This window comes from Alligator mississippiensis, chromosome 2, assembly GCF_030867095.1.
Source record: "Alligator mississippiensis isolate rAllMis1 chromosome 2, rAllMis1, whole genome shotgun sequence".
Classification (NCBI taxonomy): Eukaryota; Metazoa; Chordata; order Crocodylia; family Alligatoridae; genus Alligator; species Alligator mississippiensis.
In genome coordinates, this window is record NC_081825.1 from 293,455,646 (window position 1) to 293,480,750 (window position 25,105).

Sequence of the window (25,105 nt, forward strand, 5' to 3'; positions counted from 1 at the left end):
GAGATTGAACTGCTAGTGGGCTTTTGCCTTGCCTTAATAAGCTTTAGTAGCTTAGTGAAGAGGAACTACTTGATTATTTTGAGGAATTTCCCAATAAACAATTTATTATTCTACCAAAGTTAGTTTGGAAAACTTAATCTTGAAAGCATAGGAAGCTGTCCAGGCCCTGATGAGCCGGACGTGCTGAATGAAGCCATGGGATTGTGGATGAATTGTTCTCAAAGTTGTTTGTTTATTAATACATGGCCTCACTTATACTGACTTTTGCACAAATCATGTAGCATCAAATTAATGCCAGGATCTGGCTTTAAAAAAAAGCTTAGGGAGCCAGAGTAAGGGGGGGAAATAGTCATTGAGAGTTGTCCATGTCTTAAAAGAAAGCTTAAATGCCCTCTGCTTAGCCCACGCTCGAGAGGATGCTTGTGTAGCTGCTGCTTGCTACAGCTAAATGCTTGTTTTTCTTTCTTAAGCAGGCTCTTGCAGCTCATTGATGGAGCTTATACTGCTGAAAACTAACCCATTTTAACCCTATAGCTTCACAGCCTAATGTCTCCCATCTTTGTCTCTCTGGATCCCAACTTCCTAATGCCACAGATGTCACTTCCAGCCGAGTAACTCCAGAGCAGGAGGCTTGGTAATGTCTATGGCCGGTTGAAGGACAATAGTGTTCGTGTTGAGGTTTGCTTCCCAGAAACTGCCATCAGCACAGGGGGTAGAGGCTTTTGCCTCATTTAAAAGTAAACTGGAGCCTCCAGTGAGGAGGGGTCTGAGCTGGCTGAATGGCCTCATGCTGCAAACAGGAAAACTGAATGTTTTGTGCCTAGTCCTTTTTTTTTTTTTTTTAAACATGCCCCATAGTAACCAACTGTGTGGTGTCCATCAGCTGCTTCCTACGTGTGTAAATTTGCTGAGTGATGCCTAAGAAACCCCCCAAAACCTCACACAGCTCTAATAATTATTTTCCATTTCATCTGGGGCTCTTGGAAGGATGGCATAAGGGTCTCCCTGGCAAGTGCTGTGAAGTGATCATTAAAAAAGAGACAATCGTGCTTTCTTGGCCTGGTTCAAATGTGCATTAACACAAAGTTTCCTTTTTTTGGCTGTAGTCCTAAGTTAGAGGGTCTGTGGGAAGTATAACGTGTAGAGATGTTAAAGTAAAACGTGATCGGAACCGATATTGATTCAATATTCAGTTGACATTTTTATTAACTGTTTTAGATATCGCTTAATTTATCACTGATTTGAGAATGTAATCTGTGAATGCATTTACTCCATGTAGCATGATCTTTGCTGTAATAGGATAATTGAGTGATGGTATAAAATTTCCTCAGGAATGCTTTAGGTTGGAGGTAAACTTTGATGACAAAAGAATACCAGATTCCTTTGAATATGATGAACTTGTTAAAGCTCAATATTTCTTCTAAAAATGGCTCTGGGTTTTAATTAGAGTTAAAGGCTCTTACGTACTCTATAGAGAGATTTTTTTGGGGTGTTTTACCCTCAGATTGACCCAGATTTTCTCACATTCAATTTTATATTTGAAGGAATATGGTAAGTAATACAAAGGCCAAGTTCTGAACTAATTGAGCATCAGAGAAATGCTGGTAGTTGATATCATGGAATCTTTGTTTGGCTGAAACGAAGCCCTGGGTTAGATGAAGTGTTGTAGGCCTATAAAAATACAGGCATGCCTGTGAAAGGTAGTGCCAGTTTCATCTGAGCCATTTCTCTCCATTTAGGAGAGGCAGCAGTACGTGGAGGCAGCTGAGATGGAGACCAGAGAATTGCTGCAGAAACTCTTTCCGAAGGTGTCTCTTCCTTCCAACTTGGTAAGATGCTCAGCCGTGTTACTTGGAGCCTTGATCATGGGCTAAGGACCCGATTGCTCTAGACTCCCTGCCTCAAAGAGCTTACAGTGGAAATACGTGTGCTCCATGGTGCATATTCAGTTGTAGTGGCCTTCCTGGCCGCTGGTAATGGACGGGCAGGTGGTACAAACAGCTACTAATGCTAAAAATCCATCTATTGTTGGTGCCTCATCCTTCCTCCCTTCCATCTATTCCATTAGCCCTGTTATGTTTTGTCATTAACCAAGGTTGTTAACTTTTAAGGGCAGGTATTGTGTCTTAATCTACTGTCTAGTGCAGTGGGTCACTTTTTTTACTGTAGTAATGGGCAAAAGGTTTCAATATAATTATTGGCTTGACTTTTCCAGGCGGGCTAAGCATATTCAGCCCTTGTAAATAGGTTTATTTCTTGTAAAAAGCTCTGTCTAGAGGGGTTTATAATGCGCACAAAACAATTGCTTTTTTCCATAATATATTCAAAAGTATGGAAGAGTAATATACTGCCCTTGAGTCAATCTCTACATGTTTAGAAGATATCAGAGAAATTAAGGTTGGAGAATGGCACTATATCTTGTTCATGAAGTCTTTAGTCTGTTTTAAACACTTTGTCTAAATAATTGAAGACTACTTAATTCTGACTTTTAATTAAAAGTATAATGATTAGGTCTAACTCATCAAGAGAATATTTGAGTTATACTTACAGTCAACTTACACGTATGAGTATATTCAAAACACAGTAATTTCCAGGTCTTTGCATACTCATTGCAATGTCCCCGTGGTTATAGATAAATTTCAGTGCTGAGGTCAAGCTTTATTAGTTCCCAGTCCTCATAACTTTTTTTGGGTGGTACTTCATCCCCTTGAACTGTTACTCACTGGAAGCCAGTTGTGTTTGGTTAAGTCCATGGTGCTAGGTATGTAATTCATTTCAAACTGGAGTTTAGCACATTAGTACTCAGACCTTTATGTTCTTAAAATCTACCCCACAATCCTGCAGTTAGGAAACAAAAGTTCCTAAAGAAATGCTCATCAAGATGTTAAATTGTCAGTGTCTGTAACCAAATGCGTTTTTCTCCAACAGAGCCATAGTGACTGGATCCGTAGGTTTGAAAAGACAGCGAGAGAATATTTGAGGGAGTCTTCAGGGTCAGAGGAGGTTAAGGTCAGTATCGTTTGTGCCAGACTTGCTGTGCATGATGTATTTTCTGGTATTAAACTTATGGATTACTCCTTGGCTTGTGCTTGTGAGGTTCAAGTCTCACGATAGGGTATGTGAAAACTGAAAACCCTCAACAGTCTCCCAGTTCCTCCTTGCATCCTGTGGAGAATAAGTGTTTGGATGTCCTCTGTGTTGGTATTGATTAGGACTTTTTTGCTGATGAGTAATTAACAGCCCCTGTCTTAACAAACACTCTGTACAGGCATTACTAGCATCATGGTAGAAGCTAAATCTCTGGGACTTGTCACTTGTGGGATATGCCTGCCAGTATGATATCGGAAGTTCCTAATGTCTACTATGCCTTGGGGAGGGGAGCATGTCCTGGGGTGGTGATCTGTTCATCGCTCTTGTGTGCTTTTAAGAGCTGTAGAAGCTTGCCTGAGGCTGTTGCTCCTTGAGCAGACCACTTCAGACACCGAGAGGAAGACTTGCACCCCAGCTTCAGCCATCTGGTTGCTCTTCATTTGTTAGTGTCATGGCAGCTTACAACTTGCTAACAGCCCCTGGGTCCCTTTTACTTAGCAGTACGTGAATAGGAACATACCTCTGCACAGATGTGCTGTACTGGGCCAGAAAGGAGCGCTGCTGTAAGCATGAGTCAAGCTGTAGGCTTGTCTCCAGTGTCTGACCATTTGAGACAAGAATAGTGTGAACTATTTCAGCCTCAGTCTTCCAAGGACCAAAAGCCTGGAGACCTACCACATCCTCCAAGGTGGCACATGCACCATTCACTAAAACTGACTATTCAGGCACAAAGAGTGGTTGGAACCATGCTACCTTCCCCTTGGTATAGATTACTTCTGCAGTACCAGTTCACTTGATGCTGGCTCAATCCATCTTCAGAGAGAGCATACTTGTTTGGGATGAGTTAGCTTCAGCTATGGGAGAGGCAAGAAGATACTAGTGAGGCAGTGCACCAGCTGCAAGATGAACTGACCTCTGCTGCCATCTCCCCATGCTTCCTGGATGAGGCAGTGAGTTGCTTTATATCTGCATCAGTAAAAAATCAAGGACTTCTAAAGAAACAGAGGTCTTGCATAGACCCCTTGAGTACTTCTGACATTCATGCTGTTTCTCATGGACTTTTTGCTGTGCTAAGGAGGTTCCCTATGACTTGTGGGGCAGACAAAAACGTACATTCATCTTGCCTGTGTTAAAGCCAGATGACAAGAGTGACTGGGCCCCAAGCAAAGAAATGAAAGGTTCTTATTAAAATTAGAAGGAGGCTGTAGTGGCTTAAGCTCCTGGGGTGGTTTAACATCAGGTGCAGTCTTCCTTTTTGGAAGCAGTGAACTTCTCAAAACTAAAACAGTTGAGGCCCTTCATTTCTAAAGACTCATGGTGGGATTTTGTCCTCTGGGGCCTTTGTGTTCTAGTCTCAAGGAAGAAGCTGTCATGCCAGCAGCTGTTCTTCAAGCTGCTATCAATCACACAGCTGTGGAAGATGTTAGAAAATCATTTCTTACCTCAGACTTTCTGGCTTCACCAGACCAGAGATCTAATGCCATTGACGAGAGCCTAGCAGAACTGCCAGAGGACTCGGCATATCCTGCTCTTTCATCCCTTTTTGGCAACAGTTTATTTGCCAAATAAAATGGTGGGTTCTGGAAATCGTGATCAAGTGGTAAGGGGTCTCCTATTCAGTTCCAGTCCCCCTCCGTTGTTAGGGATCTTTCTAAGGAGACTTAGAAAGAGAAGTCCTGAACCTTGTTTCAGCATCTTCATCCCCTACATCAAGTTCATGGTGATGATGGGAACCATCATTCCCTCTTTAAATCCTCAAGACTGATTCAAAGCTTTCAGCCTATGAGCCACCTATTTAATATATTCAGCCGTCTGACCCACATGGAATAGCTTGGCTTCCTTTTAACTGAATCCCACTAAAGTTTTGGGACCACAGTGTTCAGCTTCTCCACAGCACCAAGTGTGTTCAGTGAGTATTCAGTAGTAACAATAGTTGATCAGCAAGAGCAACGAGTCCAGGTGCACCCATACATCAATTGCTTTTGATGTTTTGGGGCCATATGCCTCGTAGCTGTGCAAAAGGGTTGATGTGTGTTGTTTGAGGGGCAGATTAGACAAGGAATTGTATGGGATGATTTGAATAGGGAGGATCCTGCCTTGAGCAGGGTGCTGGACTAGATGACCCCCAGAGATCCCTTGTAGACCTACTTACCTATAATTCTCTAAGGTGGGCTGACCCAGAAGGCGAACAACTCGGCTTAAGCAAGCATAAAGCTGTTTGTCTCAATCAGCCTTAAAGTCAACAAAAACTCCCCTTTGCCTCCAGCTCTGAGAATGGAGTTCAGAGGATTATTGGTAGACTCCAGTCAGTGAGAGCTTAGCTAATCGTCCACTGGGAAGAGCCCAGACAGTAGTAGGGCTTATCAACTTGCTCTTCCAAGACTATCAGTGAAAATGTGTCTCCAACATTTGGGACATGTGAGCTTATGGATTTCACCTAAGTGCCTTTACCTGGATGGCTGAAATCTGCATACGTACCTAGCAGATGCACAGCAGTTTCAGTTCTGCAAGTCACCTCCTTGTTAAACTGGTAAAAGGAACTTCAGAGTGGGTCACTTTTCTTGCCCAAGCTCTGGGGACACATGTTGCTCAGGAGCCTCATACTATTACTGCCTTCACTGCCAGGGTCTGTGGGTCCACTTTGTCAGTTTGACATCATATAAACATCCTACAGTTCAGAGCCACCTATCCTGTACCCACAAGTGTTCTTACTTTGGGGATCTACAAAACCAGTACTGATGGACAGCCTCATACCAATGTTACAGAGTCCTGGAGAATAAGGCTGTAAGGGTGCTCCAGAGGTCACCAGATCCATCTCTCTGCCCCAGGGGATCAGCTGTACTTGTGTTACAGTCAACAGACAAGGAGGTGCCAAGTCAGCTCTGCTCTGTCAGGCTGTTCTGCTTTGGAGGCACATTGCATGACTGGCACTTCACCTTCCTGGGCTTCTGAACATGTTGGCAGGTCAACTCAGTGGGCAGTTCTCAAACGACTACAAATGGATCATCAGACTCGGGTGTACAGAACATCTCTTGCTGTGGGGAGTCCAGGGAACAGCTCTACTTGTCAGAAACCAGAAGGGCAAGTGCTGCATGTTTGTTCCAGATGCTCCCTGCCAAGTGCCTTTCTCATCCCTGAGACACTAGGACTGATGCCCCAGGACTACAGATCCCCATGATGCAAAGTATGCTGAAGAAACAGGTACAGGACCAGGACAACTAGTTGACAGTCCCAGCACGTGACAGGCAGGTTGAGTACTGGCATCTGATGACTCAGTCAGCATAGCCCCATCACCACCTGCGCTATCTGACAGCCTCCCAGAACAGCCATCAGCACTATCTGTCATTCAGAGCACCGCTCCAAAGCAGGACATTCTGAACCTGACTGACTTGCAGAGCTACATACAAAAAGATTCCTGGGGGTTTTGTGATGGGCTCCATCATTTACATCACCCAGTTCAGCAGTATCTGATATTTACTTCCTCTTCCCCACCCCCCAGCCACCTGGGCTTTCCACTGCCTCCATAAGGTTCTGTCTAATGGCCCTATCCTTATGTTGTTCTGGGAACTTTTTTTTTTTGCCTGCCCTACCATGGTAAGGTTTTGTATAGACCTTTGGTATTGTTTTGCTGGGTTATTTTCCCCCCAGCTTTAGGCCCCTTTCTACTTGGGACCTCAGTATAGCATTAGCAGGATTGATAGGTTGCCCTCTTAGCGACCTGCTCTCTACCATGCATATCTGAAGACAACCCGCGGATGTGCGAGTTCTGTATGAATTAGGCTATTCGTTGCCCTAATTTCTTGCCAAAGCTTTACTTGGATTTTTGAGAGGCAGTGATTTTTTTTTTTTTTTTTTTTTTTGCACAGTTGATGTTATAAGGGAACTCCTTTCTTTTTAAGTTAGCTGGACAAAATCACCAGAAACGCACAGATTATTCATCATCTTCACTCCTCGTTAAGGAACAGTCTCTTTTGTCGTGGGAGGCAAGCTCGTCTCTAGCTGCATAAGGACGTGTTAAGAGTCAGGTTTGATCCACCTACCCATGTTTGAGCTCAAGCAGCATCTGCTACCTGTTTGAAGGATGTCCCCATCTCTGAAGCTTGTAGGGCAGGAATAGGGATATTTTAGCTTCCACCTTTCAGAAATTTCCAGGTCAGGTGCCTATTTTGGTAGGGTTGTTCTGTTGATGCTCTATCCCATCTCTAGGAAAATAGACAAGTGCTTGTCAACTTCAGAAAGCTGAATCCATTTGGAAGAGAAACCAGTTAATTACCCTGCTGTAATTGTATGTGTGTTTTGATGTGTGTTGTCTACGTGGATTCTGTAACTTGCAACCTCACTCCTACAGAACCCTGCTCATCCCAGATTTTGTACTGGCAAATGAGCTGAAAGGTGGTTAGATGCCTTCAGCCCATTTATACCTTTGGGCTGGGAGGGGGTTGAGGACATCTGGTGTGCAAGAGTAGCCCTGGGGGATACTGTAGGCCAAAAGAATCCAATAATGCATGCCCAGGCACCAAGAGTGGAATCTATATGAATAAATCCTCAAGAACCGTGGTTATTGGAAGGCAGGCGTCCAGTGGTCCCAGCCCCTGTACTCTTCCTGGAAGACTGTTGCCATTGAATCCTGCTACTAGTTATACACCAAAATATAGCATCTACTCTATACCCTGTTGGAGTAAATCGCTCCCATTCTTACCATCAATTTGGACATCTTTACTGTTCTTATGCCACTGCCCTAAATGTCTCCACCGTGTGTACCAATGTGTTTCTACAAGCAGTTTTTCTTCATATGTGAAATATGGCATTCCCAGACAAGACGGTGTATTACTCCAGTAATACAGATCTAATGGGATGTTGTTTATGTGACTTGTCACCTGTTTCCTGTAGCACTATGATGTAGACTTACATAATTATTAAGATTGGATAGGAAGACCCTTTAGTTGAATGTTCTCCGTGGTCATTTCTAACAACATGGAAAAGAAAGCATAGAAAAGGAAGTCCTGTAAAATGTTTATGTTCCATTATGTATCATAATGTAACCATAAGTCTTACATCATGAACTTCTCAAGTGAGATGTAACCTCTATGGGATCCATTTCAGGTTATGGAGCAGAAGCTGAAAGAAGCAGAGGAGATGCATATAATGCTGCAGTTGGAGTGCGAGAAGTATAAAGCAGTCCTGGCTGAGACGGTAGGGAACTTTGTCACTCCATCCAGTGATGCTGCAGACTGTCTGTCTTCTGTTTTTCCTACAGTTAGCTAAATAACTAAAATTCTTGTATTAGGAGGGGATCTTACAAAGGCTACAAAGGAGTGTGGAAGAGGAAGAGAGCAAATGGAAAGTAAAAATTGAAGATTTGCAGAAGGAACTTAGACAGGTATTTCTAAAGAGCTGTCTTGGAACTCTTTTTCATTTCTTTTGGAAATAGAGGGTGCTGGGTTTGGGGTTTTTTTGTTTTTTGTTTTTTTTTGTTTTGTTTTTATTTATTTATTTTTTGCTGCTTAGACTAATGCTAGAATATTTTTCAGCCTTTCTTTGTTAGGGAACTGCATAGACATTGCTGGGGTGTGAAGTTAAGCCAATCGATGTTCAATGTAATATCAGGTATCTTTACTGTAACATCAAGAACTTAAATTTAAGCATTGTAACACCTACTATAGTAATTCATTTTTTGAAGGGAGACTTCTCCTAAACTAAGACATTAGAGAGTGAAGGAATCTTAAGTATCCTTTGATTTCAGGCAGTTTTACTTCTACCACAGTGAGAAAATATTTTTATTGTTGGCTTTTACTCTAAAGCAGAGCTCATAGCAACATCCTTCTAACTACCGTTCAGATGCAGGTATTTCTGGGGAGGCAATTAGTGTATCATGCTACATAGGAACTAGGAAGGAAATTGAGGAGTCTATTTGACAAAGTCCAGATGTCAAATATACATACAGGAATTCTTCGGACCTAGTAAAGCCGATTTTGACTTTGGACAAACATAAGATTGAAGGAAGTATAGATGGTCAATTTGGATAAGCTATAAGTGTGTATAGAGCAGAGGTTCTGCGTTTAGATTTAGCTACAGTAGATTCTCCACTTACATTTTTAACTTCTTCAAAAGGTACTTAAAAATCCATTATGTGGACTATAATTACTGTTGAAATTGCCTACAAGCCACTTTTTAAAAATGTTATTTAAAGAAGAGGATCTATTGATAGCAAAGCAGCAGGAAAAAAGCCTTTAGTCATTATACATTTCCTTCCCTGCCTCAGAATCAAAATAGGTCAAACTAATTTTTCAAAAGAAAGTCTTTCTAAACTACTTTTAGTCTGAGAATTTGTTTGCCTGGGTATTGGCCTGAAGCAAGTGTGTATAGCTGAATTATAAACCCCTTGTTTGAGAGGCTTATAAGAGGCTGGCAGATCTTTAACTATAGATGCTCTACCATCTGTTGCAGTAATAGTCTTTTAATATGGCTAAATCCAGCAGATTTAGCTATTTATAGTTAATCAATGGAGACTGTCTTCCTTATTCAACAAATATGAAGGGCAGTTGCTTTAGTATGAAAACCAGAGAACTGCCTTAGAGCGTGCCTAATGATTATTGTTTATCTGGGACCTAAATATCTCTGGCAAAGAATTCTTCACGTTGTGAAGGGGAGGCAATTGCATGTTTTTTGGAGAAGACCCTTCATATATCCAGAGCTTGGACTGCTGTACAAAATGTGCTCTTTATGAAGAGTCTTATTTCAGACTGAATTACTGTGGCGTCTTTGATAACCCAAAATTATGTATTCATCTCTGTTGGAAACTGCAGATGCGTTCTCTGGAGCACGAGGTAGAGAGATTAAAGGAAGAAATCAAAGAAGTTGAACATGTACGTTCAAATATTTCATCTCTTTTGAAGCTTTTCTGCTTGAGATGTTAAATGTGAAACCTTCAGAAACTTCCTCATGAATGGAACAGTTTTTTGTATTGTGGATTAAATGGTGAAACCTTTTGGTCAACATTGGCCAGAGTAGACACATACATCAAGGCTTTTAGGACTAAATTTAAGCTCCTAGATGTGTGGCCTGATTTCCAGAAGTATTGAGTATCTACTCAAGTTGGTGAAACGCGTGAATTTGGCATTATTGAAACTCAACAACCTAGCTCAGGGATTGGCAACGTATGGCCCACTGGGTCGTTGGGAGGGTTGGGGGTAGTGGCTGGGTGGTGGGGAGAAGTAGCAGTGGCAGCCAGGTCCTAGTGCCAGGTAACCTCAGACCTAAGCTGGGTCATTGTGGCCCACCACTGGAAAATGTTGCAACCACTGACCTAGTTAAGTTTCTACATCTCATCTTAAGATCTGAACTTTTGTGTATCTGTGTTTTGGGAATTTGTACTCTTGTATTCAGAGATCAACTTAGTCTTAAGTAAAGCTGAGCTACAGTAGCTGTCCTGTGCATCTGCAAGATTTGAGAATTTTATAAGAGCGACTTTATATTTAGTGGTTAACCTAAGTAGCTTCCTTTCATTGCTATTTTCTGATGTTTAATACCAGTTTTTCTATTTCTAGCTTAAAAGAGAGAGAGAACATTTGGAAAGTGAACTAGAAAAGGCAGAAATAGAACGATCTACATATGTTTCAGAAGTCAGAGAGGTAAACCACTGATACAGCTGTCCCTTTTGCTTTCCTTTAGTAATGAATCAGTTGGCAAATGATTAAACTTGCTGGAGTTGAGTTTATATGCTTGTGGCTTTAGGGTAGCTGAACACTCTAATAACTAAACAGAAGAAAAAGGGGCATTATAAGGAGATAAATCCTAAAAACTCTAAACTTCATTTCAGCTCAAAGATCTGTTGACTGAATTGCAGAAAAAACTTGATGATTCATATTCTGAAGCAGTAAGACAGAATGAAGAGTTAAATTTGGTAAGAAGCTTTTCTCCACTGGGCACAAACCAGGCTCCAAATACACCTGTTAAGTGGAGACTTCATTCCAAATCCTGTCTGTTCTGCTAACTTCTTCAGCTTGGTATTTTTGTCCATTGCAATCATTTATGTAGTCTGACTTTTACAATTTGTGTGTCCGCTCCTAATGCTAGCATGCCTGGTTCTTAAGACTCCTTTTTTTTTCCTAAGGGCCTTAAGACTTCCATACTTTAAACTTTTTAAGAATCGGTGTTTCATGTAATGCAGGCAAATGTAGCTGCAAGTGTAATGTTGTTAGCTCAGTTGGAACACCTTTTGGCCAATTCAGTTTGGGGACTGTGCTCTGGGAAATGTGGAACACGACCACCATACACTCTCACAGAATAAAAGTGGAGCGCACCCTTCATTATTTTAGTGTAAGAGTACACTAATGAATACACAGAAGATAATTATATGCGTGCATGAATTCGATTTTCTAGCACCCATCCACTAGTGCTGCTCTGAAATTTAGCGGAGGAGCCATTCTGTGTAGTGGCATACAGACCAGCAGCAAATTGTATTTTGGTTCAAAACCCTGTCCAATAACTAATACTGACTCTTACCAGAGTCTTATCAACCCAGACCAGACCTGTAGCTCCATAGGATTTGTCTTCCAGTGAGATTAATTCAGTTTAAATACCCATTTACTTCACAGGATGATGGGTATTCAAGCTCTGGGAATAACTGAAGCTTTCAGCAGGCCTCCTTCATGCTTTCCAAGCCAGAATCATGGAGTGCTTTCCCTACTCCCACTCTTCATATAGTGTAGCCAGGAGATGTACCTAACACTAACTGCACAAAGCTGGACCATAATACCATGCTGAGCAGTCCTAACCAGGTGCATCTACTATATTATTCTGTAGCATGAACCTGCTCCGATGAACACTATTTGGTTCAAGTGACCAAGCCTACTTGAGATCAGTAGTTTAGATGACTGTTTAAAGCAATCTGATTCCCATGTCAACCTTCCAGGATTTACCTGATGGTATAGACATCATACTGAACCTGCTATAGGGTTAGGTTTGCATTATGTTAGCTGGACACTGTACTTTCCTTCAGACCCTCCTTAGCAAGAACCACGCCATCTGCATCCACCTCCCTTGAAACTGGAGGCGTGTTGAAAATGTCTGTTTCCTTCAAACATTAGACACATTGTATGTCTTAAGAGTTACCATTTGCTCTGAGAAAAACATACGTCTGTCGTTATGACAGAAACTACCAAAGCTGCTCCTATAACTCCTTTTAAGTATTTGTGACAGTGTCTAACCTTCAATCTGTAGCTCCAGCAGTTACAAATCCCAGCTCTTACCTAGACAACCCAGCCCCTGCAATCAGGTGGTGTTACACTGGTTGAAGCTATATGTGGATTTTATCACTTTGCTCTCCCCACTTCTTTTTTTGTGATGAGGTGGCAAACTCGCTACTTCCTTATATATTATTATGTTTTCGGAAATAATTTATAGGTTTGCAACAGGCAGGAGATTCAGGGGAAGAGAAAGTGGTAAAATCTCAAAATATGACATACTATAATTCATAAAGTATATAAAGGAGAAAGAAGATAACATTTCATAGCATCCCTCAGACCAACATTACTTCTCTAATGAGCAGAAAGAAATCAGTTTAATGCAGGTGCTGTGACAGGCAACCTTTATAAATTCAAGTGATTTGAGAGTGATACAATATGGAGGAATGGATTTAGCGTGAACTGTGCTCATGGAGCAGTCCTGTTCATTTTGATCACTTGTGGGTTCCCAAAAATACTGATAGTAAAAATAATGAACAGCATGGTACGCTGAGCAGCCATGAATCCAGCAACATCCACACTTAAGACTTCTAGATAATTTGTCCATTTTGAAGATCAGTCCATTGGTGCTGCAGAAGTTCTTTGCTATTGCTGGCATATCAGCAATAGAAACACTTAAAATTATTATGATTGACTTTAGTGAATGTATTTTGGGGCAGTCCAGCGCAAAAAAAATCCTTCTAGACTGAAATACCTGTTTTCCAAATGATGCTGTCTAAAGACAACAAATAGTTTAAAGGCTTCTTGGTAGCGATTCAACACTTAAACATGATGTTAGCAAACTGCTTCCAGCTTTTGCTTTGCTAAAATGCCAAAAGCCAGTCTGAATTGTATCAAACAGGACATTTCAGTAGAGAAGTCAGTGGTTTGTTCTGGCCTAGGGATGTGATGGCAATATAAACTGAGCATTTGCTGTGTATCAAGTCCATCATCAACATTTTTTTGTGAATAGTGCAATAGGAATACAAGCAGAAAGCTTTATATAAAGTAGATGTTTATTTTCTTCCTGGCAGTGCAGTTCCAAGTTGAAACCACTTGCAGTTGCCATGCTGGCTCTAGCCTCTGTCTCTATATCTTTCATTCCTTGCTTTTAACTTTACTGATCAAAGCTCTTCTTTTGGTCTTTCCTTGTAAATCTCCTAACACATGTTGACTAATCCACTGTGAACAGTAGTTTAGTTCTCTTACTCCTTGTGCGATTGGTGGTATGCTGGATTATTCTCAGAGAGGTGCATGTCAAACAGAAAGATCCTTTTCAATTTTCCTTGTTATTTTACAGCTGAAAACACAGTTAAGTGAAACACTATCAAAACTTAAAATTGATCAAAATGAGAGGCAGAAGCTGGCTGGTGACCTGCCCAAGGTAAGTGAAGCTTGTTGGCTGGTTATAGATTCAAACACTATAAAATGTTCTGGAGGTTTGTTGGGCTGAGAGGTAGGCTATAAAACTCTGATCTGACTACAGAGCAGGGGCATGGTCTCCTAAGTCCTAGTGCAGTCTTCCAGTCAGTGATACTGGATATAACCATGAACGTTGGACACTTGAACAGAGTCCCTTTAATTGGGAATAGAATGGGCTGAGACAGAAGCCAACAAACCGACTTTTCTTCAATGGTTGCTCTTAAAATCATGTGCCTCATTCATCAGAGTTCATGCTTAAGAAGCAAATGGTAATTATGGGCCCATATATTGCTTTTTGTATGAAAGGATAATGCAGTATTTGGCATATAGGTTCAGGTTTGTAGCAATGCACAGTAAGTAACTACTAACAGTATCTACCAATACCGTGAGGTCAGCATGCAAACACCCTGTACTTTGCTGGAAGAACCTTGATAAATTGACCTGAGAAATGGGTGCCTGACATCAGTAATTCTTCACCAGCAGTTATTGCAGCATTTTTTTGAACAGAGATAACATAAGGTGCAAGAGGACCTGGGGCTAAGAGCTGATTTATAAATTGACCTCACCAGAAGGGACTGGTGCTTACGTACGAAAGAGCTTGCTGAGGGCATCTGGATAGGAGGAAGCCTAGAGTAGCTCTCTGTCAGTTAGTCTGCAGGGTGCACCACTACCTTGCCAGCTACCCAAATGTGGAGCAGGCCAGCTGATTGCTGTTACATCCTGTTGGCTTGTAACTGCTCTGCCCAGGTTGTTGCACAGGCCTGGGAATAAAGGAGCATCACACCAGCAAGACTCTTGACACCCCATTCTGCTAGGAATGAAACGTAGTGCTGAAGTTGGCTGTCTGCCTTTGTGCAGCTTGGGGAGCCGCAACTTGCATGCTCTCCTTTGCTTCTGGAGCAGCGCAGTAGCCTAGGCATGTTCATGTTGGGCAGAGTCTGGCCCTAATTTCCCATGTTCACAGGGCTATAACATACTCCTCTTTTCTGAGTCTAGCCTGTGAAACCTGGGAAGGTATCTATCACGTTCTGCATGTGGCCCCAACCTTCTGATGAGAGCACTTCCTTTAGGGAACTTATAACATTGTTCACAAGACCCTTCTGGGCTTCTTACTTTCCAAACACAGAACTGAAAGACTGACCTTGCCCCAAAGAATATAGCAATCAAAGTGTAAGACCAGATGAACTGGGTATGGACAGACTTGGGTGGAGATGCAGTTCGAATGTAAGATGGTGTTGGTCTACAGGAAGGGTGTGTTGTCTTGGTGCTCCAATAGCCTACCTGTCATTAAAGGCTTTTAGGCATTGTGGCAAAGTGTGGTGTAGGGACAATCAAGTGACTTTGGGGATATTTATGGAGAGCTCCTCTTAGTATAAGGGGCAGGTTGTAGGGATGGAGATGGGAGCCAACATCAGTAATGAATGAGGTGATTAAGGGGGAGTTGACCATAGAGAGTTGAGGAAGTGAAGGCCAAGTAGCGCGTGTGTGTGTAGCAGAGGTGGAGGAGCTAGCTGTGAGATGACATGGCCCAAGCAGTGGGCAAGACAATTTACCCGGGCAGCACACTTCTGAAGGGATATTGCTGGGACAAGACTGGAGAAATGGATTTTGAGGCCACAGGGAAGGATACTGCAGTAAATAGAGGTGCACTGATGAGACCGGACATGATGTTTAGCTGTGTGGATGGATAGAAAAAGCCAACCTTGGAGGTGCCATGCTGTGCAGAATGAATCATCAAGGCTTAGACCAAGCCTAAGAGTGAGGATCAAGAGGAGAGGCCTGAGGCAAAGATGATATCCAAGTTACAGGCCTAAGTGAAGATATGATGGTGGTAGAGGAAAGACTTTTACAGTGTTTTGTTTGTTTGAGAATGAGAAAGTATCACTGTGGCATGTGGAGGGGTTGGAAAAATGTGCGTCTTGTAGGGAGAAGGAATTGGCAAAACCCTGGGAGAAGTGGTGGGGGTGGTGGAAAGGAGGATTTTGAGTGACTGATGGTAAAACAGTGTCTGGAATTGCACATCTGGTATTCAACTTGGTTGGAGAAGCAGGACTGCCCAGCTAGCAAGACAGCAGAAAGGAGGGTTTCAGAGTGAAGGATGTGTGTCTGGTCATAGGATTTCTGTTAGAGATGAGACAGAGCAGGAGCTGAGGCAGTAGCTGAAGGCATGAGCCAGGGCTGGGGCCTGTGGCAGGACAGACCTGAGGCTGAGCAGGGCAAATGCCTGCAGGAGCCTTGCTCTCCAGGGGCAGGGGGATGAACGCAGGGTCACTGCAGTTGCATTTAATTAATTTATTTTTTCTGGACCGCGATGGCAGAGTGTATAATGGCGCGTTAAGAGTGATGTACAGAATGCGTGCTTGAATAGCACATCAGCACCAATAAAGCTGTGCCATCCTATCTGGATGTACAGTGTTGACAGCTGACACGTGAACTGGCTCTCAGCTGCTTGTCAGAGTTGCTCTTTCACATGAAAATCCGTGCTGTCGAATTTTTACCTAATATATTGACAAAAGACTATTAAAATCTCCCCCTAGAATAGCTTTCAACTACCGGCTGTCTGATGTAGCAAGTGCCAGCGTGTGAGAAGACCTGTCAATCTTAACAGAAGTGTTAGTCCCCTAAGTGAATCTGGCATAACACGGTTTTCCTCCTGAAGACTCATTTCCTGTGTGCTGTGCACTTGCAGATAGACAGGTGGTTTGTTTTTCAGCCTTTGTTAATTGCTGCCTCCTCCATTTCTTCCTCCTTTCCCCCCTGCAGGCCCAGGAGTCGCTGGCATCTCTTGAGAGAGAATTCGGAAAAGCTGCGGGGGATGCCAACGTTATTGAGAACAGCGATGTTTGCTCCGAGCCAGTGAGTGTTTTCTTGGAGCCCCTCTCCAGGGGCAGTGCGAATCTTATGCACAGTGTGGGCTGAGCTTGTTAGTCGGAGGTAAAGAAACAAAAATATTTCACTGCCACTGAGACCAGGCCAAGAGATTTTTCCAACAGAGAAGAAAAGAAACCCAGAAATGCCTCATCCTTGAATTGTCCCGAGGGGGCTTCGACAGCTCTGATCTGCCTTTCTCAGTGGACTTAAGTGGTTTGACCTTTTGGTCGTGGGCAGGAGGGGGGCACTAAAAAACATTACTTATGACTAAACAAGCGTAAAATATTAGGCATTTAGCTGGTACTCGCTTTAGTTCCTAATTGCAGTGAAAGATTGTCGCCTTCTCCTGTCTCTTGCAGTGTACATGCTTACCTTTACAGTTAGGGCCTTTTTAATCTGCAACTTCCAGCGAGAAGAATTGCCACCATTTAGACAAGAGAAAAGTGCCTTAGTTCTGCTTAAAATGCTGATGCCCCACAGGGAGTGTAGTGACCCTGACCTGTGCCAGAAGCAGAATCTCATTCATTTGCATTTCAGTCGGTGGCAAACCTAAGAATCACTTGGAGTTGCGGGTTGACAACTTTCCTGGGTGTAGGATTTTTGAGATCCAGCTCTTCATGATAGCTGTATGTTGGAAGGTTATAACTCTGGTATTTCTGCAGCTATAGAGTATGGAACTGGATGGCCTCTTTCAAACTGTGACTTTAGGGTTGGTCCAGTGTTTTTTTTTTAATATCTTGGGTGCCAGCCATAAACCACAGATAGCAAACTGAATGTCTGAAAATCCCAATTGGCATGCCCAGCTTTGGTACTTGTGCCCCACAGGCCTCACAGATCATGACATCTGTTTGACGAACAGTTAAGATATGGAGTCATCTGCCAGAACTTGCCCATCTTTGGAGAGCATCATTTCCATGCAAGTGAGGTAGTTGTTTCTTGAAAGCAGGCATCCTGTTAGGAGGCATTTGTTCCAGCCTTCCAGTGCTCAGCAGTGAAGTGGTGTCAGTGGAAACCTCATTGTCCCAAGACCTGATTCTTTTTTTTTTCCCCCGACTAGAAGGGCAGAAGAAATCCAGTACTTGCGGGTGGAGATCGCAGTGGCTAGCAGACCAAGTCCTTTCTATTTGCAGCAGCAAAAAGGAGTCAATAAAAGTGGCTTTGTAAACTGAAAGGACCAGAGTCCCTGAAGGGAGTAGTGTAGAAGAAGCTTTGTTTTGCAGCTATTAGGAAAAATGAAGTGGCTTGTCTACAGAGCAGTAGATTTTGAACACTGGCTGAATGTTGCATTGTAAGCTGTATCCTCCTGAGCCAAGTCGCGTGGTCCCACAAGGCTATTGATTTCAGTGAGGCAATGTTTCTTTTATGAAGTTTGCCAAAGTCCATGCATTACCCTGTCCTGTCGGCAGATGGAGCGATGGCAATACAGCCCCGATCAGCCTTGCTGTAGTTCCCTGCCTGGGCTAGAACTGTCATGGGGACTAATTTCTTCCAGCCCCTTGCTCTGCATTTAGGGTGTCCTTCGTCTTAGGTTGCCACCAGGGATTGAAATGGGACCTCTAAAGCCTGAGCTCAAGATTCAGGCTGTCAGGTTGGGAGCTTAACAGTTTCTTGTCCTCTGGGCACAGGCCCACTGGCCAGTAGGCTCCTCTTTCATGACCCTGGTGGCTTCTCTCCTGTCCTTCATGGCTTTTTTTCAACACTCTTCTCGTGCACATCCTAGCATTTGCCGAAGAGGGTGCGCAGGAGCCCACTGGTGGAAACTTCAGATGTGCAGGGCCTGGATGGAGTCAGGAAGTGTGTGGTTGGTCTGCATAGTGGCAGTAGCTCCAGCAGCAGCACAGAATCCCCCGCTGCATCCTTCTGAATTATGATCAGTGATCGAAGATATGACTGATGGCGCTTGCACCACGGTACCCTCAGACTTGCTGTGTTAGGGCTGTAGCTTGTCTCCAAAGACGTCTTGCTGAAGGCGAAGTCTGGGTTAGGTTGGGCGTTTTAAAAGTGGAGCTGTCAGTATCTGATTGCTTTCCGAGGTAATCGCTGAACACATTTCAAAGTACAATGGCAGTCAAATACATTAGGAGTTAGGGATTAGAATTGTGAAATGCCACATTGCCAAATGGGCTCTGCATTGTGAAGTGAGGCAGTTGGGTGTGTATCAGGTTCACCTCTAGATCTAATCTGTGATACTGGCTACTTTCAAGATAATTCCCATTGGCTTTTACAATGTAGAAGATGGTTGCAGATCACTTGACTTACCTTTGCAAACACAGCCCCTCTTCTCCCCAAACCCATATTAGCCGTTCGGTGTCCGTGATGGCTAATAATAATCTATGCAGCTAAGTTTTGATGAAGTGCCCTTTACTCACTCATTTTGGGAGAAGTAGTTTGCTGTGTTAGCTTAGTTTATAAAGGTGCCACCCTGCCCGGCCTGACTTTTGACTAACGTTTAGAGAAGAATGAGCTTTGGTAGGCAAGAGCCTGCTTTGTCAGTGGCATCTCATGAAGTAGACTGGCCTACGAAAGCTCATGCTTCTCTGAACCAGTTGGTTGCTAAAAGGCAGCACCCTGCCCTACCTTCTGCCTGACTGGTGTGTCCAATCAGATTTTTTAAGCAGGAACTTAAGAGTAACTCAGTCCAAATTTGTGCTAAACTTTAGGGTGAAATTTTGGAGAGTACGTAACTGTTCCCACTGAGTGGTGAAACTGTCAATTCTTTCTTTTGGCACAAGGCAGCATAATGCTGCTTTCAAAACATACCCATAAAGCACTTCTCTGGTAGTCTTTTGAATAAGCTTACCCTGCAGACACAGAGGCAAGGCTCTACATGCTCAACAGTGCCTCCTTGTAAATGAAAGCTCCCTCCTTTTGATTCAGATCTCAGGTTTCACTGAGACTCTTGCCAGACATTCAGGTAAAGGTGCAATGGGGTGTGATGTGGGATCCACACAACTGTACTTCCTGCCATGCTACATATGCATAGGGAGAGGCGTGATTTTGGGGTCCAGCATCAGATCCCATCAGACCTTATTGCTGGTGCAGGGAGAGCCTGGGATTGTGATCCTGGGCTTCCCCTGCATCAGCAAGTAGCAAGATCCTGCATCCTCCCTCAGCTGGTGCGGTTCGAAGCTGTGGGGGTTCACCTGGCCACATGTTCAATTAACAGCACAGTAGGAAAGAGCCACAAAGTTATCGCATGTGTTTATAGAATAACTTTATCACTTATTCCTTGTTTTATGATGCCATTCATTGCTTTAATGTGTGACCGGGTTACAACTTAAGGTGTGATTAGCTGGTTAAATGTAATGTGTGGCAAGGGTCTGAGGTGAATAAGAAGTAACATCTCAACACTTCCTTTTTTTGGTATGATGGGATTTCTAATCACCTAAAAGCTGAAAAGAAATGAGCTTTGCAGCGTGAACATGGGTGATATGTTTGGGTCTAGCTTTCCTTTAGTCAGATTTGGCTTCTGCAATGTGTTGTGTTTTCAATATTCGTGATTCCAGAGTCATTCTAGGACTGTGCCTCCCTACTCGCTGGAGAGTCCAAACACGGAGTTTGAAATGAAATCCAGAATATGAATTTGGCAAAATATGAAGTACTGTTTGGACTGCATTAAGACAGCGACCATTTTTCTGGCTTTTGTTCATATTGATAGCCCCCTCTTCCAATCACCTGTATCCAACCTCTGTTCTCCCCTTGTTATCCATAAATGTTAATGGTGGCGCATCACAAAGTGAATGAACCAGGCGGGGCGGGCAGGCAGTCTCAAGGATTCTGCCAGGGTTTGCATCGGGAAACCCAAGATGCCTAGGGGACTGGGGGAAAGAGAGAGCAGCCAGCCAGCATAGAAGTATGCAGATGCTCTGGGCCGGAACCCAAGTCCTGTCTCCTGCTGGTGGGGTTTGCAATGCTGAAACTTGCCCAGCATTTTTTTTTGTGCATGGTACCCCGTGCCTGGGCCCTCTCCAGGGTAGAAGAGCTGGAGTGCACTCAGGCTCAGGACTGTGATTGACAGGAATCCACAGGGCGGGCAGCAGTGCTGTTCACAGGATAAATTGTTGGCTTGTTTGTTTTGAGCATGACAGAGTGACAGCAAATCTAATGCAAAATAGATTGCCATTTTCTCTTTCTCTCTCCACTCAAGCTTGCATGTCCAGTAACTGTATGTCCATCAGATCTCGCGCATTCGCAACTCTTCCAGGCTCCCAGCAAGGCCCTTAGACAAATCCAGATCTAGGCTGAACAGTCTCCTTCGCAGACAGCCCAGCAGCTCTGCTGTTCCAGCGATGTTAGATCATTTTAGTCTCTCTTACGCATGCCCGTTTCTGGGCTCCGTGTGCCAAATTGGGCTCATCATCCAATCAGATTTATTTTTTTCTAGCCAGGTCTGTAGGTGATATGGCACAAAGCTGGTGCTGTTGGGTCCTGCCTGGTAACTCTGGTTATCATCCTGCAAATGCAAAGCCTGAAATCAGTGGGGAAAACCACAGGGGAAGTGGAGCTCTTTGACCGATGGCATTTTGTGAGAGGCTTTGCAGAATTACATGTGCACATGCACTCTGAACAGGATGGGCCTTTTATTTTCAAGTGTGGAAATACCCCTGTGGCTATAACAGTTTCACAATACTGATGCACATATGCAAGATTGCATTTATATTGCAACAGCTCTGCAGAAAAGGACCTAGGGCTTATGGTGGACAATAAGCTGAGTAAGAGCCAACAGTTCCCTTGTTGCCAAGAAGGCTAATGGCATCCTGGGCTGCATTGGTAGGAGTGTTACCAGCAGGTCAAGGGAAGTGATTATTCCCCTCTATTCAGCACTGGGGAGGCCACATCTAGAGTCCTGTGTCCAGTTTTGGACTCTTGCTACAGAAAGGATGTGGACACATTGGAAAGTTTCCAGTGGAGGGCAACAAAAATGGCGAGGAGGCTGGGGGACATGTCTTATGAGGAGTGGCTAAGGCAACTGGGCTTATTTAGTCTAGAGAAGACTGAGGGGGATTTAATAGCAGCCTTCGACTACCCAAAGGAGGGTTCAAAAGAGGATGGAGCTGGACTGTTCTCTCAGTGGTGGCAGATGACTGAACAAGGAGCAATGGGCTCCAGTTGCAGCAAGGGAAGTTTAGGGTTGATATTAGGAAGAATTTTGTCACTGGGAGGGTAGTGAAACACTGAAACAGGTTACCCAGAGAGGCTGTGGACTGAAGATTTTTAAGATGGGATGATCTAGTTGGGCATGGTCCTGCTTTGAGCAGGGGGTTGGACTAGATGTGAACCTCCAGAGTTCCTTTCCAGCCCTCATTTTCTATGATTCAGTTTGGTTCCTAACTTTCTCAGTATTTAAATTGTAAGCGAGCTTTTGATGACGACTGTTTTTTCCTCCCCTTTTTCCCTTTCAGGAACGGATGGATAAAAGATTGAATGTGGCAACAAATCTTAACCAGGAAATAGGCCATCTCAAGAAGCTGCTAGTGTCAGTAAGCCAAATGCTCTCCAAGGGAAGAGAACACTATCAGCTAGTAGGTATGAAATGGTGTCTTAGCTGTAAGTGATGGGTTGCTGTCTGATGTCAGCATCCTCCGACTTGACACATCAATGGGACTCCCATTTGGTTCTAACCAGTCAGGAGTCTGGTAAATTTAATATTTCACATACGAACTCAATCAGGCCGCCTCCTCCTCCATCCATTCAGCCTGCACTAATCTCCCACTTCTCTGTTCCTTCAGCTGAGCCCAAGGGCTTGTACTCTGGTTACAGATCTTCATACCTCTGTTCTGGCACTTCCCAGCTCGTCTCCATTCCTGTCTCTTCCACGTGACAGTCTTCTAGGTCTGGATAACTCCCCTTATACCTGAGGCAGTGCCATGTTTCCCTTTGCCAGTTTTTAGGGAAGAGTTACACATTCAGATCTTCCATTGGAATGGGGCAGACACAACTGCTAGGAGTTCCCTGAGCGTGCAGGGAGAGCTGTGGCAGTTGCCATAATACAAATCTCTTAAGGTCTCATTTGGAGGCACTAGGGACAGGCAGATCGTGGGGGTGGGTGGGAAGCGGGGATGCAGTGGTGCAGCTGCACACTCCTTTTGGATTGGACTGCACCATGGGAGCCTCTGGGGACTTCTTTAAGCCCCTAAAGGAGGTGAACATCCCCTTCCCTCCCTCTTCTCCCCCTCCTCTCCATCTGCTGCTGTTGATTACCCCGCAGAAGTGCCAGAGCTGTTCCTGCCCACATTGGTGGGGGCGGAAGAGGCTGGGAGCAGGGGGTGCTGCCACCCCTGCACTACGGGTTGCTGTTCCTGCACCCCACTCTGGAAAATCCCAGATCCACCCTGATTAGGGACATGCATTCTTGCCTGTTTTGAGTGGCCTTCTTTTTTTAAAGTCAGCTTCACATTAAAATATTGTGGTCCATCAATAATTGACCTTGTAGAGTCTAATTGGACAAATGCCTTAAGTCAGCTGGCTCCACCCTTTAGCTGGGGGGTTGATATCTTTTTTTGCAGACCGTACCCAACCTGAGATCTCGAGAGCTCTTGAGGCAGAGACCTGTGAAACCAGCAGGCTGAGTGGGAAGAGGTGTTGGTGGGTTAAACATGGGTTTAGGCCTTCTGTAGGCGTGAGCTCCACATTACAATGCACTGTTCACGAACAGCTGGTAGCACAGGGAGGTGATGTCTGTGGCTCCCTTCTTGTATCCAGACTATGTGACTGCCTCTTCCTCCTCTTAGCTGCTGTGTCACTGATGTCAATCTTCCGAGGGGCCAGAAATGCTCATGTTCCCTGTTGCTTTGTCTTTAAACTGCCCCTTGTTACCCAAACATGATGATGGCAGTCATTGTTCTTAACACCCTTCCAGCCATTAACAGTTGGCAGCCCTTACACAGTCACGTGCACCATGGAGTTGACTGCTTGCCTGGGTGTTTTGGGGTGCCCTGTTCAGCTAAGCAGTGGTACTCAACGTCTGGCTCACAGGCCAGATCCAGCCTGCAGAGCCATGTCAATTCAGCCAGTGGGTGTCTCCACAGGTCTGGACGTTTGGCAGTGGGGGAGTGATGGCAGCATTAATCACTGCACCCCTTTTGCCAGATTTCTGGACCCTTGTGGGCTGTTGACATGGTCCTATGTGCTACAGCACACACATGCTTGGTCAGGCCAGTGGATGGTGTCATTCTCTGGCCAGATCTAGGCATGTGAGGTCTCTCTGCAGCTGGATTGCACCCACAGACTGGCCCTGGCCCCCTCATCCGACCTGTAGAGATGAAAGGTTGAGCCCCACTGACCTAAAGCATTTGCTCTGTGTGAAATGTCTATGACCCGCTACTCTCCACCAGCTTCTTGGCTTAAATGGCTTTTTGTGTTTCTCTTGCAGACTGAAGTCCCGGGAGAACTGTTAATTTGAGGATAGCAGAAGGCATTGTATTATATTTTGCCAAATTAAAGCCTTATTTATGTTTTCACCCTTTCTACTTCGTCAGAGACACTGAACAGAGTTTTGTCTTTTCTAATCCTTGTTAGACTACTGATTTAAAGAAGAAGAAAACTCTGTAGACACCTCCAGAGTTTAGTTTTATAATAAAAATCGTTTGGATAATTAGACCTTTACATTCCTGGAGATACAGTAAACATGTAATCTTTTATCTTATTTTGCTCAATAAAACTTGTTCAGAAAAGAATCCAGCGTGGTAAAAGGCAACAATGAACTATAACATTTTAATACTGGTGTTGTACACTGTTTTACTTAGATACATTTTTGGGAGTAGCTGCCTCTGACTTCAGCCTCAAGTAAACACTCCTTTTTTTTGGTTGCTAATGTAATCCGTTTTTGTAATGGTGTCAGCAAATAAAGGGATGCTTATTATTCAAGGAGCACTTCTTCTTATGTTGTTATTGAATGTTATGGCGATTAATAGCACAAGACAAAGTGGCTAGCACCCATTCCACTATAATACCCACTGGGAAACTTGGGTGAAGGTTTCATCTGCTTGTTTTGTTGGGGAGGAAAGATGCTGTGTATAATGCGCAGGCGCTTGGCTAGGCTGCCTGCGGCCATCCAGGGTAACTTGTGTACATCTCCAAAACAGCGGCGGGCCATGGTGGAGCCGTGGGACCTGACAGCGGAGATGTACTAAATTAAGACAGACCTCTGCTTTGTATTCAAATGAATTGAAGTTGCAGTGCAGGTGGCAGCGATGCTGGGTGAAAGTCTGGGGAGCTAAACATTTGGGATAAATATTTTGGTTGCTTTCCAACCTTTTTTGGGGGGGTAGTGCCTTCTCCCTGGACTGTAACATCAGTTCAGTCATGCCCCAAAATAAACTGACAAATATGGCTGCCTCAAGCACTTAAGATACCAGTTATAATTTAGAGTGGAAGGTCTTCAGTTTGTTCGTGGCCAGAAGTATTGGTTGCTTTCAGAGCCCTTGGATGCTGGGCTGAGTACAAGGGGCGCGATTTGCCTTCCAAGCCTCTAGAACAGCAGGGGTTTTCAACCTTTT

At 43.9% G+C, this 25,105-nt stretch overlaps 1 protein-coding gene across 14 annotated transcripts in view; it reads left to right on the top strand.

Moving 5' to 3' along the window:
- KTN1 (kinectin 1) overlaps positions 1-24,476 on the top strand; it is a 99,447-nt gene extending 74,971 nt beyond the window's left edge. For 7 of the 14 annotated variants that reach the window (XM_059723331.1, XM_059723339.1, XM_059723335.1 and 4 more), the window contains 11 exons: positions 1,740-1,829; positions 2,929-3,009; positions 8,194-8,283; positions 8,378-8,470; positions 9,897-9,956; positions 10,638-10,721; positions 10,910-10,993; positions 13,615-13,698; positions 16,500-16,592; positions 22,010-22,129; positions 23,980-24,476. In XM_059723331.1, the coding sequence (XP_059579314.1) occupies positions 1,740-1,829; positions 2,929-3,009; positions 8,194-8,283; positions 8,378-8,470; positions 9,897-9,956; positions 10,638-10,721; positions 10,910-10,993; positions 13,615-13,698; positions 16,500-16,592; positions 22,010-22,129; positions 23,980-24,009 (909 nt within the window). In that variant the 3' untranslated portion in view covers positions 24,010-24,476. Of the gene's footprint in view, positions 1-1,739; positions 1,830-2,928; positions 3,010-8,193; positions 8,284-8,377; positions 8,471-8,621; positions 8,698-9,896; positions 9,957-10,637; positions 10,727-10,909; positions 10,994-13,614; positions 13,699-16,499; positions 16,593-22,009; positions 22,134-23,979 lie in introns of those variants that run through there. The other 7 variants (XM_059723338.1, XM_059723340.1, XM_059723342.1 and 4 more) reach the window with 4 other exon arrangements.
- The last annotated feature ends 629 nt before the right edge of the window (positions 24,477-25,105 follow it).